Source organism: Gymnogyps californianus, chromosome 5 (genome assembly GCF_018139145.2).
Source record: "Gymnogyps californianus isolate 813 chromosome 5, ASM1813914v2, whole genome shotgun sequence".
Classification (NCBI taxonomy): domain Eukaryota; kingdom Metazoa; phylum Chordata; class Aves; order Accipitriformes; family Cathartidae; genus Gymnogyps; species Gymnogyps californianus.
The window spans coordinates 46,666,005-46,683,533 of record NC_059475.1 but is presented as its reverse complement, the minus strand read 5'-3'; the positions used below and the strand labels follow the sequence as shown (position 1 = coordinate 46,683,533).

Below are 17,529 nucleotides of genomic sequence, written 5' to 3'. Positions count from 1 at the left end.
GTTTCCCTTCTTGCCCTACAGGTTTCTGGGCTGCAATTCCCAGGGTGCTTTCAGCTCTGAAGGTGACTCAGGTGTTGGGTTTCATTTGGCATGAGTGGAATGGGATTTATTCCTGCCATTTGAAAGGTCCTCACAGTGAAAGTACAGGCATGATTCTGGTTTGGAGGGAATCTGGGGTGGGATTCCCTTGGGCAATAGTCTGCAGCTGAGGACTAGGAAAACACCTAGAGCAGTGTCTGAGGATGGGAAGAGAACACCATCATTTTCAGTGTATGGGAGTGAGCTGGTTGTGTCTTGCTGACTATAGCACAACCACCTAGCTTTGCTCTAGACAGACCTTTGTTATAAATTCCACAAGACTGCTGCTAGACATAAGAAAGAGGTACAAACCAGCTGTCCCAGGTAGTAATTCTCTTGTCATTGCAAGGGGTGGCCAAGTTGCTGACTGGCTCTTGCAAGACCTGCAGGACCCAACAAGGGTTGGGATTAAGCTGTCTTCTGTGAGAGACAAGCTCTTACTGTTTATATCCATGGCACTGATGATTATGCCATAGCTCTGAGGCAGCTGCAAGGACAAGCAGGCCAGCTAGGTTAGTAACACACTGTGTACACTGGTTCCCTGATGCTCCTTCTGTAGATGGTAGAAAGAAGTCCCTGTGGGGAGTCCAGAATTGGCTCAATGCCTCACAGTTGTTTGTGACGACATTCCCCAACCCAAAGCCATACAAAGGGGACTTCTGATAATTACGGATGCTTCTGCTTTAATCTGCTTCATGGAGATACATCAGGTAGAAAAAACATAGTCAGAAGTAGCTGCAAGCTTTCCAGCACAGGCATAGCTCCTGTAAGTCATCCAGGCTACTTCCAGGTCCTCTGTTCTTTTTTGCACCCAGATGAAAGTGAGACATTAGTACTAGGGCTTCCTGCTGGCACTGAAGTCCTGCTCAAGCTGTAGCTGTTGTCCTCTTTGACATTCCAGCTTACCTGCTTTAATGAGTAGAAGGGCTTCAAGCTCGCAGCTCTGCAGGAGTATCTGGCTGCTGGGATGGGTGGCTTACTTTGAATGCCTCTAACTCCAGGAGAGCTTTGTTTATTCTGGTTATTGTGGGATATGGACCCATGTCCACTTTGAATCTGCAAAAGGAAAAGAATTTGTGAGGTACTGTGAGTTGGAGAGCCAGTGCAGCAGTGAGCAGAAGGGCAGAGCAGTGTGCTGTGCCTGCCCAGTATAGGAGAATCTCACAGGCTGGGGTACACATTAAGAGAAAAGGTTCATCCTTGTAGGTTTAAAAACAAATGCTAGAGGAAAGGTTAGTTAGTTCTTCCATCTTCACTAGGCTTTTACATAGTATGCAGCACAAGGTAAGAGGGCACTATGCTTTTCCTGGGAATCATGCAGCCACTACTTGCATAGGTTTAAGGCTTTCAACAAATATAGTCAGATTAATCTTTTCCCCCTATCTGCAGTGTAAATATAGGGCAAAGAGGGAGAGAGGACGCGGAGTGCAGGCAACCTTAGCTTTTCTAAGGACATAGATCAGGTTTCCTCCAGGGGCCTCTGAGAAGACAGCAGAGCTCCTTATTTCCAAGAGCTTCCAAAAGAGACAGTATTTATGACATAGAAAAATTCATGCAGAGAAGAATCCATAACTGGATAGGGCAGGCAGGAGGGATGCTTTCCTAACAGACACAAGGAGCAGCAGGAGGTAAGCTCTGACAGCCCAGCACAAGGAGTAGATGCCCTTGAAAAGCACCTCAAGCTTAGCCTTAATTACCTTTCAGCATTGGCAACTTGAGGCACCAAGCACAGATCAGCCATGGAAACCTGCAAATGTAGCAGAGAAAAGAGGTCAGAATAACTCGGAGCCTGTCCCATCATACTTCACTGTGGTGCCAGGCTTTGAGAGCGGGATAGAAATTATTTTATCAGCCAGTACAGAGGAGTTGTCACAACAATCTCATTCTTTAATCCAGCATTAGTAATAAAATGGTACAAGGGAAGGAACTTCATAGCAGTCACTAGTAGAAGAAGCCATCAGCCTTTAGGGAGCTTCATATTTACCAGCTGATCATGATGACCTCAAGGACACAGTGCTTCTATGGCAACTGCCTCTGAGCAAGCAAGTCTGCTGACAAGCTGCAGAGGGAGGCTATGGAGGGAGGGGGGAGTTTGCATGGCTGGGAAAAGATGAGTAAATTTTGCTTGTTTGTGTTGCAGGAGTATCAAGCAGCTCCTGCCAGTGTCAAGACCTGATATGTGATAGGGCCTTTGCACACCAGCTCAGGGACTTGCAATCTGAAAAGAAAACTCAAGGACAATACAGCTAGCTGCCTATCCACACAGAGGCAGCTGCCCACTCCCCAGGTCACAAAGCCCTGGGTGCCTTTCAGAGTACACATTATTCTCCAGCATAAGATCTCGTAACTAGCCTTTGCCCACCAAGGGCTCCAGTTCCATAATGCTCCTACTAGACAATCTTCTGCATCACAGGATATTGCATGAGCCTTCCTTTTTTTCTCAGGCTTTTATAGGAAAGATCCAATTGCCTGCCAAACAGGACTACTAAATGGAAGAGGCCTGAGTGGCCTCTAGCTTGGTAAGGGTCGGAACAGCTTGTATGTGAGCTGTCTGAAATCCGTCCATGTTAAAATTGGCCAAACAGAGTAGCAAAATACAATACAACTTAGTTAAAGGTTCCACAGAGGAGAGCTAAGAACTGAACCTGTGTTTCTTGAGCCAAGCTTTGCCCCTATGACAGGACACTTTGAACTCCAAATCTCTTAAATATGAAATATATATAATCTGTTTCCACATCCTCTAGTAGCAGCCAGATCTTAGATACAGCTGCAGAATCTGGCCATCAGCAAGTTATAGGGAGGGACAAGCAAACATCTCTGTAACTATTTGCAAGTCAGTAATGGCCTAAGTAGGATCCACGCAGGTGTTTTTCTTATGGTGAAGGCACCGCATGTAACTCCAGGCACAGGATGGGGTTGTGCTGTGTCTCCACAACTAATTTCCTTTCATATTTTATGGAATATACTGGATTTTTCAGTTCTCCAATGGTACACAACACTCTCTCAGATACTTACTTCATCCCCCACACAGTAGTGCCCGGCAGTGTGCTGCAGAATCTGCTCCAGTGCTGTCAAGAGAAGTGGTACACTGGAGTGAGGCATTGGAAACTCATTTGAAAGGGACACCAAAGACCTTTTAGACTGGGAATTATGAACAAGGGCATTTTGATCCTGAGCTGAGTATGAAAAAGGAGCAATTTGGGACAGAACCTAGAAGGAACAGAAATCTTACAGCAGCGTAGTTATGGGAGTCTTTAGGGTGTTTCAGCATTTTGGGACCCAGGGTGATTTTAGCTGCTTCAGGCAATGCACCTGAAATACTAAGAGGACAATGTAGAGATATGTGAGTGGGGAGGGGAAAAATGCAAAGGTTCAGTCAGTTTGCATCTGTCCAGAAGTGAAGATGGGCCTGCCATTCCAGCACATGGGGGAAAGGGTTTTGAGGAAACAAAAAGCACCTATTTCTCCCAGGGAGGTAAAGAAATACTCTGCTATTTGCTAGATTCTGTAGGAGTTTGCCATCAGATACCTTTTGTCTGATTACAAAAACATATAAACATAGATTGATAGAACTTTAAAGCAAAAGGCACTAGTTTGGGAGCAGCTGGGTGGAAAGGAGAAGTGCTGTCAGCCCTCATGCTTCAGGGTGAATCAACTGCTGCGGTGTACAGGATGGCCCCAGGCTTCCCCTCTTCCATGCGCAGCAGTGGAAGCACCCTGTGGACAGCATCTTTCCTCTGAGACCCTGGAGAGCTACCAGTCCTGGACAAGGAACTCTGGGCAGGAAGAGCACTGTCTCTGCCAGCAGGGCAGGACCCCAGCACACCAGCCTAGGGAGATCTGTTGTTCTGCTTGAAGAGGAAAGTAGGTCCCCAGTGGTGCAGTGTTTTGAAGTGTCAGTCAAAGTGCTGATGATTTTGGATGTGAGACGCACCTTGAAAGCCAGATGCAATGCAGTTCTGAGCCCATTCCATTTTTTTCTCCCCCATTTGTTTCAGGACAGTCATGTTCTGTGAAGGCAAGCAATCTCCAGGTTAGATTGACCGCTGCTGGCTGGATCTTGCCCACTGTCTCATCCAGTGGAGGAAAGGGGAGATGAGGAGTTGCCAAGCCTGAACCCCCAGCCTGAGTTCAGCATGCTGGGTCAGCCCTGACCTCACCCTCACCGAATCATGCACCCTGCTGTATCTCTCTCTTGGGACTGTCTTTCTGTAACAGCTGTCAGGGTATCCCTTTGCCTCTGCCTTTTGGGTTGCTCAGTTGTCATCTTTGTAAAACATCCTAGACCCAGCAGTGAAACCATAGGGGTTCAGCTGTTTCTGGAAAGAACCCTGGGGTGCTATAGGATTTTCTTTGTAGGAAATACTGTATTGTTGCCATTGGCAGATCAGGCAGAGGCTAAGCAGAGATTTCATCTGCTAACACATTAACACCTTAATCTTAAGGTCTGCCACTCTATTGGCTGGCAACAATTTAAAGAGACAGAGCTTTTCAGAGATACAGACTCCTGGAAACCCATCCTGGTTTTCTCATTTGCATGGATATGACAAGGCAATACCTGAAGTGGCTGAATGCCGGAGGCAATGTGATCGGCGATCATTCTGACTTGGGCTCTCTTCTTCGGATCTTGGGGCAGGAGCCTGGGGTTAGGACGGGTGTCTTCTAGGTAATGAATTATAGCTAGCTGTAATGAACAAAGGCATAAGGGGAGGTTATTGGAGAGCCAACGAAAAGTTCACATCCTGAGCACCTGGGGAAGGGGAGCTGATCCAAGAGAATACAACATCTTTTGAATGAAGTTTGTTACCAATCCAAGCAACAGAATATCCCCCCTTCGATGTCTGCTTGGGACCTTGTCATTTAGCCCAGCTGTAATTTCAGGCAAACCCTGGCACAGCCATCTAAGTCAGACTACAAACTGCTCAGTGAAAGGTGGAGTTACGAACCAAAGCTGAATTGAGCTTAAATCCTTGACAGCAGTTTCCCAGCGGAGGTTACGTGCTATTTCTACCCCCAAGTAGGATTGTTTATCACAAATGCCGTCTCTTTTCCAATGCACAGATGAGAGCTCTGCGGGGAAAGATGGGGCAAAGCCATCCCCTCCAGACTGGGCAGCAGGCTGGAGTGAATGGTTAACAGGGATGTGGCTGGTAACTCACCGACTGAGAAAGGGTGATGCCATCAATTTTCAAGGCTGGGACTTGCTGCATTGGATTCACTGCCTTGAATTCAGCAGAAGACTGTGGAAACAAACCTGAGATTACTCTACTGGAACAAGAAATTCTTCTTCCTTGTTTTCTTCCCCAAGAACCCAGTTACCAAATTATTTAATTTTTTTTTACCTGGCTTTTCCCTCTACCTCAGTACAAATATTTGCAGTAAGTTATGCTGTACTATTAGCCTACAGCAAGCTCTCACTGGGGCTCAGGGATCACTGCATCCAGGGCCAGACTGCCTTACTTCTTGATAAACCAGCAATACAAAGCCCAGGATGGGTGGTACTGCAGCAGTGTCACTATTACCATTCTAGTTCATAGAATCATAGAATGGTTTGGGTTGGAAGGGACCTTAAAGATCATCTAGTTCCAACCCCCCTGCTGTGGGCAGGGACACCTTCCACTAGACCAGGTTGCTCAAAGTCCCATCCAACCTGGCCTTGAACACTTCCAGGGAGGGGGCATCCACAACCTCTCTGGGCAACCTGTTCCAGTGCCTCACCACCCTCACAGTGAAGAACTTCTTTCTTATATCTAACCTAAATTTACCTTCTTTCAATTTAAAGCCATTACCCCTTGTTCTATCACTACATGCCCTTGTAAAATGTCGCTCTCCAGCTTTCTTGTAGGCCCCCTTTAAGTACTGGAAGGCTGCTGTAAGGCCTCTCCAGAGCCTTCTCTTCCCCAGGCTGAACAACTCCAACTCTCTCAGCCTGTCTTCCTAGGAGGGGTGCTCCAGCCCTCTGATCATCTTTGTGGCCCTCCTCTGGACTCGCCCCAATAGGTCCATGTCCTTCTTATGTTGGGGGCCCCAGAGCTGAATGCAATACTCCAGGTGGGGTCTCACGAGAGCGGAGTAGAGGGGGAGAATCACCTCCCTCGACCTGCTGGTCACACTTCTTTTGATGCAGCCCAGGATATGGTTGGCTTCCTGGGCTGCGAGTGCACATTGCCGGGTCATGTTGAGCTTCTCGTCAATCAACATCCCCAAGTCCTTCTCCTCAGGGCTGCTCTCAATCCACTCATTGCCCAGCCTGTATTTCTGCTTGGCATTGCCCTGACCCAGGTGCAGGACCTTGCACTTGGCCTTGTTGAACCTCATGAGGTTCACACAGGCCCACCTCTCAAGCCTGTCAAGGTCCCTCTGGATGGCATCCCTTCCCTCCAGCGTGTCGACTGCACCACACAGCTTGGTGTTGTTGGCAAACTTGCTGAGGCTGCACTCAATCCCACTGTCCATGTCGCTGGCAAAGATGTTAAACAGCGCTGGTCCCAATATGGACCCCTGAGGAACGCCACTCATCACTGGTCTCCACTCGCACATTGAGCTGTTGACCGCAGCTTTTTGAGTGTGACCGTCCAGCCAATTCCTTACCCGCTGAGCGGTCCATCCATCAAATCGATGTCTCTCCAATTTAGAGACAGGGATGTTGTGTGGGACAGTGTCAAATGCTTTGCACAAGTCCAGGTGGATGATGTCTGTTGCTCTTTCCTTATCCACAGATGCTGTAACCTCATCATAGAAGGCCACCAAATTTGTCAGGCATGATTTGCCCTTAGTGAAGCCATGTTGGCTGTCACCAATCACCTCCTTATTTTCCATGTGCCTTAGCATAGTTTCCAGGAGGATTCACTCCACGATCTTGCCGGGCACAGAGGTGAGACTGACTGGCCTGTAGTTCCCCGGGTCTTCCTTTTTTTCCTTTTTAAAAATGGGGGTTATGTTTCCCCTTTTCCAGTCAGTGGGAACTTCACCGGACTGCCACGACTTCTCAAATATGATGGATAGTGCCTTAGCCACTTCATCCGCCAGTTCCCTCAGGACCCACGGATGCATCTCATCAGGTCCCATGGACTTGTGCACCTTCAGGTTCCTTAGATGGTCTCGAAACTGATCTTCTCCTACGGTGGGCAGTTCTTCATTCTCCCAGTCCCTGCCTTTGCCTTCTGCAGCTTGGGTGGTGTGGCTGGAACACTTGCTGGTGAAGACTGAGGCAAAAAAGTCATTGACTACCTCAGCCTTCTCCATATCCTGGGTAACCAGGTGTCCTGTTTCCTTCTGGAGAGGGCCCACATTTTCCCTAGTCTTCCTTTTATCACCGACATACCTATAGAAGCTTTTCTTGTTGCCCTTGACGTCCCTGGCCAGATTTAATTCTATCAGGGCTTTGGCTTTCCTAACCTGATCCCTGGCTACTCGGACAATTTCTCTGTATTCCTCCCAGGCTACCTGTCCTTGCTTCCACCCTCTGTAGGCTTCCTTTTTGTGTTTGAGTTTGTCCAGGAGCTCCTTGTTCATCCATGCAGGCCTCCTGGTGTTCTCCAACTCTGTCTTAGCCCATACTGGCACATTGAGCTGGTGGTACTACTAGGTGCACAACTCCTCGCTGTGGCCCCCCGAATAAGTTCTCAGTGAAGATCTCTTCTGGCAACCCACCCCTTCCTTTGGCAGGCCCTTTGCAGCCCCTTGCTATATCATCTAGCATCTTTTGGACACACCGTCCCTGCTACACACACACTTTCTGGTGCTAATTGAATGAGGTCAAGTCTGTGTTTAAATTGCAGTGTAGCTTCTCTGAAGTCTGTGCACCAGCTATGTTCAGTTTTATAATGCTAAGCAGGAGCAAAAGATCTTCAGCCTTATGAAATTCAGTCACAGATGTTTAAGAGAGGAAAAAACCTTTAGTCTCCTGTAGTCATCTTCTCCCTCTGTCTTGCATGCCAGGGAATACTGGCTGAAAGCAACTATTAATTACAGAGAAGCAGTGAGGAATTCAGTGACTTTGCCTGGGAACTTTCTAGTGCTAATCCCAATTCTCGTAATGATGCCCAAGTTCAGTACCCCTGGAGAAAGCAATGGTAGCTGTATCCTTACCTGCTGCCCTCCGTCCTTCAGGAGGTTCACTGGCACCAGGTCATAGGAAATCCCTTTCAGAGCCAGTGCTAGGGAGAGCAGAGTGTACAGCTTCAGACAGGCACACTGAGACCAGTTTCATTGGTAATGGGCTCAGGGAAATGTTACCATCCCCATTTGAAAAAAGAATGGCTTTAAAACCAAAAACCACCCTATCCCTCAAGAAAGGTGGCCTGAGTTCATCAAGAAGATAGTGCTCTGGCAAATGAAGGACCAAAGCACTTAAGATCAGTCCTGGCAAAAACACTGCATTTTTCAAAATAAGCTTTGTCACTCTTTGCAGCACGGCCCCTCCTGATTTGGCTTATAGAGGGCAGGGGCCCTTGTGCTCACCTGCAAAACCTTGCTTAAGACTGTCTCAGTACAAGTAGGCACCATTCCCAGCCCTGCTTAGCCCTCAAGACCTGGGCAGACCAGAGTCCAAGGCAGTATCTGTGTAAAAACGGAGTGTAGGGCCCCTCTAGATAATGTTGATGAAACAGCCATCTGCATCATGTTAGCTTTACAAAAGGAGTAATTCCCTCTAACTAGCTGCAGGCTGAGCAAATCCCTCCTGTCTGTTCCTCTCCCTTCCCCCTGCTCCAGGTAAGTGGTGGTATTCCCTTCCCTCCCACCGGAGAACTGCCTCACTGTTCCAGGTTCATGTTTGCTGATCTCTCTCTTAATAAGTGACTGATTAATTGGGTTAGTGAAGGGGAGGATACTGCAATAACACCAAGACAATAAAAGAGAGCTCAACATGGAATCTTACCGATTCTCACTCTCCAAGAGCAGGAACTTCGGAAATAGCTATAAAGTATCGGCTGAGAAGAGAAAGAGAGAGAAAGTGGTTATATGGTAGGAACACCAAAGTATTGCGAGGAGAGCAATGCATGAACAGAAGGCATTTCAGGAACTGTAAGACAGGGAAGAACAACGTTTGGGGGAGAGAGGGCTCCTTTCTGAAAGTGACTGTTCCTGGTTTGGGTGTACAGGTAGTATCACTGGCTTTCATGCTGGCCCTCTGAATATTTAGTTGCACCTGATGTTTCCAGCAATGCACAAGTAACCTTAAAATTATGCCCTACAAAGCTTCCCTCTTTGTCCCTATCAGATGTTGCTAACTTCTAGCCCACCTTAGATTTTTGAAACAAATTCCCCACTGATTGTGCCAAGCACCTGCACTGAGTATTTGCGTGGCATGAAATAGCTTCTCCAGCCATGCAGGGCAGGGCCAGGCCTCTTTCCAAACAAGAGCTTCTGCTGTTTGAGATGAAGGCCAAGAGGGCAGACAATTCATCTCTACCTGAACTCTAGCACCGAGGCAGCTTTCCCATACGCTTCCACCCTGTCCAAGGTCTCACCTTTTCAGATGCCATGGTCAGTGTGTGCAGTCTGCTCCAGGAAATAAAAATAACCTCTTCGCTTTCCCTTTTAACTCAGCTGGGATGGGGGAAGGCTTCTCTCCTAAAGCCAATGAGAAAAGGACTATGCCCTGACATCTGCGCCCAGGACGCAAACACCAGCCAGTCAGATTCAATCCTGAGCGACTGCAGTCACCTGCATCTGCATCCCCATGTATTGTGCTGCAGCCTCAGCCCTGATATCAGAACCATTAACCAGCTTTGAGGTTGGAAGCACATTTAGGAACCATCCTTATTTCCCTAGCTTTTTGTCCAGAAATAAATAAGATATCTAGAGAGCCTGTGAGGCTCTCAGCGGTTGCCAATGCAGAAATATAGCCCTGGGAAACAAAACAAGGAAACCGAAGCCACACGCAGAATTTCTATTTCACTAGGGAACCACTGTCAGCTCCATGAACAGGGGCTGCCTTTGCGGGGAGGTCCCTTAAGGTCCTCTTGTAGCCCTCCTCCCATCGTACCAGCCAGTGCAGGGGGTTTTCTACGTTGCAGGCCTGGGAGACGCTGCTACTCCGCTCCTGGGCCAACTTTGTCCAAAATATGAAGCTCACTTTTTTGTGTTACGGTCTTTTCTTTCCACAGAGGAAACTGGTACTCATGCATGTCTCTAAATAAACCCATAATCATGTCTCTCCTTCCTTCCATAGATCCCATGGCATGCCAGGGATCTCTCTGTGTCTCCACCCTCCCAAAATGCATAGAAATTATACCAGAGACTGACAGCAAGGCAGAAAAGGGCAGGGATTTGCTCACTGACACACAATCTGTCAACAGAAAACCAGAGAGACCCCGAGGATCTCTGGGCTCCAGTCCTCTTTGTAAACTTGGTGCTTCTTTTACAGTTTAGATCAGCTCAAATAACTTTAAATGAAGTATGCATTTGATTAAATTACTCTAGTCAAAGTTTACTGGAGAAATGGTTTATAAGTGAGGAGAGAAGTGATGGCAGTATTGGCAACACTTTTGTGGACAAAGTATTTACTGGTTCTTTTAAAGTGTCTGCTTCTGGAATCAGGCATTAGAAATCTCAGCTACACTTTTTTCCAAATGTCTAGCCTGCTGGGTTGCAGGGAAAGAAACAGAAACTATGACTTCAAAAGGGAAACATACAGTATTCATGACATACTATTTTTACATGTTTTTCCTGGGGACCTTGCTGATGATTTTTTGGCTTAGAAATTCATGTCCTTCACCACATCTGTTTTGGACTCTGGCCCCTCAGCTGGCAGAGACATTTCTCCTGATCCTCTCTAGAGTTTTTTATTGTTTTTGCAGCCTGCACTATCATTTGTAATAAATTGTGCTAAGCTAATTGCTTCGCTCTATAATTTCAAGGCCCTGAGGGATTTCACCAAAAAGAACATGGAAAACAACCCATCCCTCAGCTGGGAACTGTGTCTCCAGAGGCTGGAGCCTGGAGTGATCTCTTAAGTTCATGCTATTTTGCTCCCAGCGGCAGGGCAGATCAGAGGCAAAACAATCAGCTAAGTAAAGACTAGAGATAGCAGGAGTGTTTTGTCCTCAGTGGACAGGTCCCAGAGTTACATTATATCTAGTCTTCCTCGGAGGAAGAGCTGAGCACGGGCCAGGGAAGTACCGGGGAAGAACTGCCTCCATTTACAACCCCATGGGGTACAATCCCCATAAGCTGCAGGTTAGACTGGTTGGAGCTGGGAGGATAGCAGGAGGACATTTGCTTGATGTCTACTGAGATTTCTGATTTGGTTCTGTTTTCTTTGCCAGCGTCAGTGGTGCAGTGAGGAAAGTTTGGGCTTAAATCCCAATCCAGAGTAAAAATCTGGGAAATGCATTTCACTGTTTAGGAAGATGGAAGAGACACCCCAAACTTTGTGTGTTGAGCTCTCAGGTTTCCAAGCCTGTCCACTTCAGTATGGTCTCCTCTGGATACCACCTCTTTCCAGGCTATATTCAGGATGCACTTGGAAAGGCGAAGTCTTTCACCTGTTTCTTGAGACCCATCACTCCAAGCAGCCTGCACACATGGACTGACACAGGGCTGCCGCCCATGTGGGACATGAGAGAGAAAACTGCTTGGAGGCTTGCATAGGGGAAACCTCGGTGTATGAAAGGCACCGCTTGTATTCTGCTGGGTTAAAATGTAAAGGTATAAGCAGAAGGAACAGGTTTGCTCCTAAACCTCAGCATCTCTGCAGCAGGCGTTGGTGTTAACAGCTCACATGGATAAACTATCATCTTAAACACTACCACTGCTTTGAAAGGCATTAGTTTTATTTAGCATAGGGGCAAATTACTTGCTGTCCACTGAGACAGAGACGTGGATGCAGGCCGGAGCAGTGGAAATGTACTTAAGAGACACTGTGCACGGGGGTGCAGTCCTCTCGGTAACCACCATCCCGGCCTTTCCGGGGACTCCGGGGCACTAGAAGCTGATTTAGGCCGCGATCCCAGTCAGCTGCCGAGCCTGGCGGCGAGGCTAAACCGAGCGAGGCCCGCACCGGCCCAGGGCGGAGAGCCGCCGCCCGGCGCCCCGCTCCCCGCAGCTCTGGCGCCGCCATCGCCCCCCGCTCCCCTCCCGCCCGGCGGGGGCTCTCCGCAGGGAGAGCGCAGGGCCAACACCGCGTACCTTGGCCGCGGCAGAGCTCATCCCGCGCCGCGACCCTCCGCGGGGGCTGCAATGTCAGCCCCGTCCCCGCCTCGGACCGCCGCCGGCCACAGGGCCACCCCCTCACCTCAAGGCTCGGCTGCAGCGGTGGCAGCCGCCGCCCCGGCAGGACTACATCTCCCAGCGTGCCCCACGCCCCTCCCGCCCACCCCGGACTTCGTCTCCCAGGATGCGCCGCGCGCGGCCCGGTGCTGCGCGCGGCGGAGCCCCGCGGATGCCGGCGGCGGGGGGCGGTCAGGCCGAGCCGGGCCCCCGCGGCGGCCCGCTGAGGCAGCGGGACTCCCGCCGGCTGCCGGGGAGGCCGGCGCGCCCCGCCGCCCATCCCGCTGCGGCTCCGGCTCCGGCTCCGGCTCGCCCGGCGGCGCTGGCCCTCGTCACCCTTCTCAGCTTCGCCTCCCGCTTCCACCGCCTGCCGGAGCCGCCGCACGTCTGGTACGGGCGGGGGCGGGGCCTGTCTGTGCCCCTCCGGCGGGGCATTGCCCCGGGGGCGGCGGGCCGGGCCCAAGCCCCTGGTTGTGGGTGGGTGTCCGCCTCCTCCCGGGAGGCGGCCCGGCAGCAGCCGACTTTCGTCCCCGCGCCCGGCCCCTCGGATGAGAGCGCGCTCAAACTCCCAGCCTGCGCCCCGTTCCCCCGCCCCGTTCTCAAGTACCTGCCCGCCCCTGCCTTGCCCGGCTGGGAAGGGGTCCGTGTTAATTCCAGGCAGGTGGTGGGGTGGGAGCCTGGCAGTCAGGGCCACAGGGAAGCGCTGTGCTCGCTGGCCAGCCCGCTCCCGGCCCCGGTCCCTGCCCCGCTCTCTGCGCTGCTCTCGGGACATGTTGCAGAGAGGGGACCGGGTCTCGGGGAGGCGGTTTGGGGGATCTCTGCGTTGCAGGGTGACTTTTTAACATCTCTAAGCTCCATCTGGAATCAGAAAAGCAGGCTAGAGGTTTTGGAGTGTGTCCTGGTTTCGGCTAGGACAGAGTTAATTTTCTTCCTAATAGCTGGTATAGTGCTGTGTTTTGGATTTAGTAGGAAGAGAATGTTGATAACACTGATGTTTTCAGTTGTTGCTAAGTAGTGTTTATACTAAGTCAAGGATTTCTCAGCTTCTCGTGCCCAGCCAGCAAGAAGGCTGGAGGGGCACAAGAAGCTGGGAGGGGACACCATCAGGACAGCTGACCCAAACTGGCCAAAGAGCTATTCCATACCATATGACATCATGCCCAGTATATAAACTGGGGAGAGTTAACTGGGAGGGCGGATCGTGGCTCGGGAACTAACTGGGCATCGGTCAGCGGGTGGTGAGCAATTGCATTGTGCATTGTGCATCACTGGTGGGGTTTTTTTTTGTTGTTGTTTGTTTGTTTTTTTTCCCTTCCTCCCCCTCCTTTTTGTTATATTCCTTTTCATTACTATTATTATTATTGTATTTCATTATTACTATTGTTAGCATTATATTTTGCTTTAGTTATTAAACTGTTTTTATCTCAACCCACGAGTTTTACTTTTTTTTCCCTCTTTCCTCCTCCTCACCCCACTGGGAGGGGGAAGGGGGAAGCGGCTGCGTGGTGCTTAGTTGCTGACAGGGCTTAAACCACGACAGAGTGCTAATATGAAACTCTTTAAAAAGGACCCTGCCTAGAATGGCTGAAGTACTCACCATGATTTCCCAGTGAATTTAATGCATTGTCTCATATCGAATGTATGGCACTAACCCTCTATATGATGAAAAGCATGAGTAAAAAGACCTTCCTGGATTACTGTCTTCAGCATTATAGCAGGCTGATTGTTGTTTTTTGGTTGGTTTTTTTTTTCCCCAGTTGGGATGAAACTCATTTTGGGAAGATGGGAAGTTACTACATTAATCGGACCTTCTTCTTTGATGTCCACCCCCCTTTGGGGAAGGTAAACTGCTCTTCTGTTACATGTTTTAGAAGCCACAGGAGTGGGCCAACAAAAGTCTTCCCTTTCCTTCTGGCTGAAGGATGTGATGAACACCAATACCTTTCCTAACTGTTGTTGGCATCATGGTAACTTGCATTCTGTCTCCAGAGCCTCAACTTGCATCTTTTCTTCTTTATGAAAATACTTTGGATATGGGAAAACAAAACAGTATTGTGTGTTGGGTATTTGAAAGACTTGAAATTAAAAAATGAACGTAGCACTTATGTGGTTTGGAGGGCATATGTAATAGAAGCCTATAGTTCAAAGGAACCAAACAGTTCCCGATAGCTGTGTGCAAATGAGATGCCTACCACAAAGGACCGTGAAAGCCTTCACTTGCTATTCTGTAATCGAAGAACTTGTTCTAGCAGCAGTGTGCAGTGTTGATGAAGGTGCACTCCACCTGCCTCGGAAAGGTTATCTTCCTTTAAGGCTGAGTCTCGTTAAACTACAGGAATAGCGAACTATGGAAGAATCTACAGAGACAGAATTCTCTCTGCTAAATCCCACACCTGGTATTTCTCTTGAGCTTGCAGTCATCCTTATAGTCAGCAGACAAAGTCCTTTTTTTCCCTTCTGATTTTGCCTTTAGACAAAGGGCAATATGTATGCATATGAATTCAGTACATAAACTCTTGTTTGGATGATGTGTCTGAATTAAGTAGTTATCCTCTGGATCAGACTTGGCTTCTATAAAAATCTTACCTGCTGCTGGCTTGGATACTCCTTCCTCCAATGTGATTTCCCTCACCATTTTTTTCACCTTTCCTCTTCAGATGCTGATTGGACTTGCTGGCTACCTTAGTGGATATGATGGTACATTTCCTTTCCAAAAGCCAGGGGACAGATATGAGCAGCACAACTACGTGGGAATGAGAGGGGTAAGGCTCTACAAGCTAGTATCAAGCTGGTTAGCTCTCCTGTGCTTTTCAGTACAGAGTGTTGTGTCATAAGAACAGCTCTCCTGGATCAGATCAGAGGTCTGTTTAGCCTTGTGCCTTGTCTTTAAGCTCCTTAGAAAAGTGTTAGTGGTTGTATTGTGAATAAGTCTTAATGTCTGGCTGTGAGAGGCCAGGTAAGAAAGTAAGGTGATTATTGAGGCCAACTCTTGCTGCTAATTAATGGGACTACACTCCTGAGTGGGACTACACTCCTGAGTGGGACAGATATCTTGCCTGTTCTGCAAAGGGAACATTGCTGTGCTTGGGCTTCTGCTCACTCTCTTGTACCTGGCTGCTCTGCTGGGGAGCCAAGGATGTCAGAAAGCCAGGGTCGTCCACTGCCACCTGCAGTTTGCCACCACCAGTGACACTGAGCTGAGTAAGCTGATAAAGCGGGGGGGAAATTACTATTCAGAGTGGTATTCTATCTGAAACCCTGGCTGTACTGCTATCTAGGAAGACTAAGAGCCATAAAACTGACAGCAGATAACACGAGCCGAAAGAAGAAGCAGTGGCCAACTGCTAGTACCTAGAAAGAAGAATAAAAACTGGGAAGGCATATTTTCTTGGTTTGGTTTCCGGGTCTCCAGCAATTCATGGTTCCAGATTTCCCTGAGCCAAAGATGGGAGAAGTGCTAGAACCAGACGTTGAAGAGAACAAATTTTACTGTGCTGGTGCTTTCTTTTGTTTTGATTTCTGTTCTTCCTCCTCCAACTACCCTCAGTCTCATTTGTGTAGGGGAGGTGATACTGGTCTGCTAAAGATGTAAGGTACAGGTGTATTTTGTTCTTAGATTTCATATTCTAATATCTTGTTAAAGTAAGTTGAGTATGGTGGATGTGTAGTGCACCTACTTGACCTATCTTTTTCTGAATATCTGATATAGTCTAGCAAGAGAATGACCGAGTTGTTACTGACACCTCTGCAGAACAGAGTAAGCAGCTGCCCTCTGAACAGTATCTTTGTTCATTTGGCTTTTGTCTGATGTCCTTAGTCAGTTCAGCTACTGCAACACCTCCTGTTGTTGGTAGGTGTGGAAGGTGAAGGAAGGGAAAGGATGTGGGTGCATGTTCACCTTGGGGAGGGTTATAACTTCTCCCGTGATCTTCTTTTCCTGCAGTTCTGTGCGTTCCTTGGCTCTTGCCTGGTTCCCTTCGCCTACCTCACAGTGTTTGAACTGTCAAAGTCACTGCCAGCAGCCTTACTCACAGCTTTCATCCTTATTTTTGGTAGGTGTTTCTGCTACAGCAAAATTAAGCAGGTTAATTGTTCAGAGAATTTAATTTCTGGATTATCGTGTGTTACCTAGCCAGGGGATATTGGGGTTAATGAGAGGGGTTCCCAAAAGCAAAGTAATTCTGCTTTATATATATGAGGCTTTTTAATTGGTGGTCCCTTTGAGAATTTTACAGTCCTGTTTAGTTCATAGATACTTCTGTTATCTGCGTGACCACAGCATTGGACTACATTTCAGCTCAATTTTAAGAATTTTTATAAGATGGATGGTCAGGAATGATTTTGCCCACTAGTGAAATATTGATGTCTCTCATATGAATTATAGACGTATTTAACAGCCTACTGCATTACCGTGGAAGAGTTCACTGTAAGAAATGAATAAAGTTGCTTGTTGAATTGAGCCAAGTGGAGAAATTAACATTGCAAATGGAGTTACCCAAGTTGGGGTTTTGTGAGGACACACAGGTATTGAGGCACGGAGACTTAAAATACCCAAGTCATATTCATTTTTTATAGGTAACATCTGAAAGATGACTTTTCCTGTAGCATCCTCTGGCACCATGCTGGTGCCTTAGTAGGTAGATCATTGCTGTCTGTAACACTATCCATCTGAATATGTTAGCACCACTTACCAAATGGTGTTTCACAGATACTGTTGTACTGCCTGGTTTTTGTGAGGGTTTTTTTACCATTTGTTACCCAAGAAGAAGTTGAAATGTTCTGATCTGCTTCTGTTTCTAAAATTTCTCTTGTTCCCTTTGTCTTGACTACATGAGGAAACTGGCTTCCTGCAATCTTAGATTCACTTTGGAACTGCAGGCCTTTTTGACGTGGTTGTGCATCCCTTTGCAGATACGGGCTGTATTACTTTGTCCCAATATATTCTGCTGGATCCCATTCTGATGTTCTTCCTCATGGGAGCTGTTCTGAGTATGGTGAAATGTAACAGCTGTGCGGATAGGTAAGATAAAGATGATAATTTGGTTAAACTACAGGTACTCAACTTTCACACAGATAAAGTACTAGAACACATCGGCCACTTCGTAGTCTGGGTGAATGGCTGAGATGATACTGTTTCAGGAAATTTGGAGGTGAAAAATGGCTCATGGTAGGGGAGAGAAATTTTTAGTATGAGGGTTTATGAAACTAGGGAGAAAGTATCGTAGCTGGGGTAAA

At 48.0% G+C, this 17,529-nt stretch overlaps 2 protein-coding genes across 4 annotated transcripts in view; one reads left to right on the top strand and one right to left on the bottom strand.

The window, feature by feature from the left end:
- Nucleotides 1-750: 750 nt before the first annotated feature.
- On the bottom strand, nucleotides 751-12,279 carry GSTZ1 (glutathione S-transferase zeta 1). Of its 2 annotated transcripts, none has more exons than XM_050897776.1 (9): nucleotides 12,214-12,279; nucleotides 8,960-9,011; nucleotides 8,170-8,237; nucleotides 5,238-5,318; nucleotides 4,637-4,762; nucleotides 4,013-4,088; nucleotides 3,094-3,146; nucleotides 1,776-1,825; nucleotides 751-1,134 (listed from the first exon to the last, which is right to left on the bottom strand). In XM_050897776.1, exons 1-9 carry the CDS (start codon nucleotides 12,232-12,234, stop codon nucleotides 1,008-1,010), a joined length of 654 nt encoding a protein of 217 aa, XP_050753733.1. In that variant the 5' UTR covers nucleotides 12,235-12,279; the 3' UTR covers nucleotides 751-1,007. The 2 variants fall into 2 exon arrangements, with proteins under 2 accessions (XP_050753733.1, XP_050753735.1); XM_050897778.1 differs by lacking the exon at nucleotides 12,214-12,279 and adding an exon at nucleotides 9,552-9,566.
- Nucleotides 12,280-12,466: 187 nt separating this feature from the next.
- Nucleotides 12,467-17,529, top strand: part of POMT2 (protein O-mannosyltransferase 2) — a 30,872-nt gene continuing 25,809 nt past the window's right edge. The window contains exons 1-5 of one of the 2 annotated variants that reach the window (XM_050897169.1): nucleotides 12,467-12,684; nucleotides 14,052-14,136; nucleotides 14,952-15,056; nucleotides 16,238-16,346; nucleotides 17,206-17,314. In XM_050897169.1, the coding sequence (XP_050753126.1) occupies nucleotides 12,467-12,684; nucleotides 14,052-14,136; nucleotides 14,952-15,056; nucleotides 16,238-16,346; nucleotides 17,206-17,314 (626 nt within the window). Of the gene's footprint in view, nucleotides 12,685-14,051; nucleotides 14,137-14,951; nucleotides 15,057-16,237; nucleotides 16,347-17,205; nucleotides 17,315-17,529 lie in introns of those variants that run through there. The other variant, XM_050897170.1, reaches the window with a different exon arrangement.

Coding starts and splice junctions, on each gene's coding strand:
- GSTZ1 (XM_050897776.1), bottom strand. CDS start 12,234: ATGAGCTCTGCCGCGGCCAAG. Junction 8,238..8,959: donor CTCTTGGAGAGTGAGAATCG/GTAAGATTCCAT, acceptor TGCTCTCCCTAG/CACTGGCTCTGAAAGGGATT. Junction 4,763..5,237: donor GCATCACCCTTTCTCAGTCG/GTGAGTTACCAG, acceptor TGTTCATTACAG/CTAGCTATAATTCATTACCT.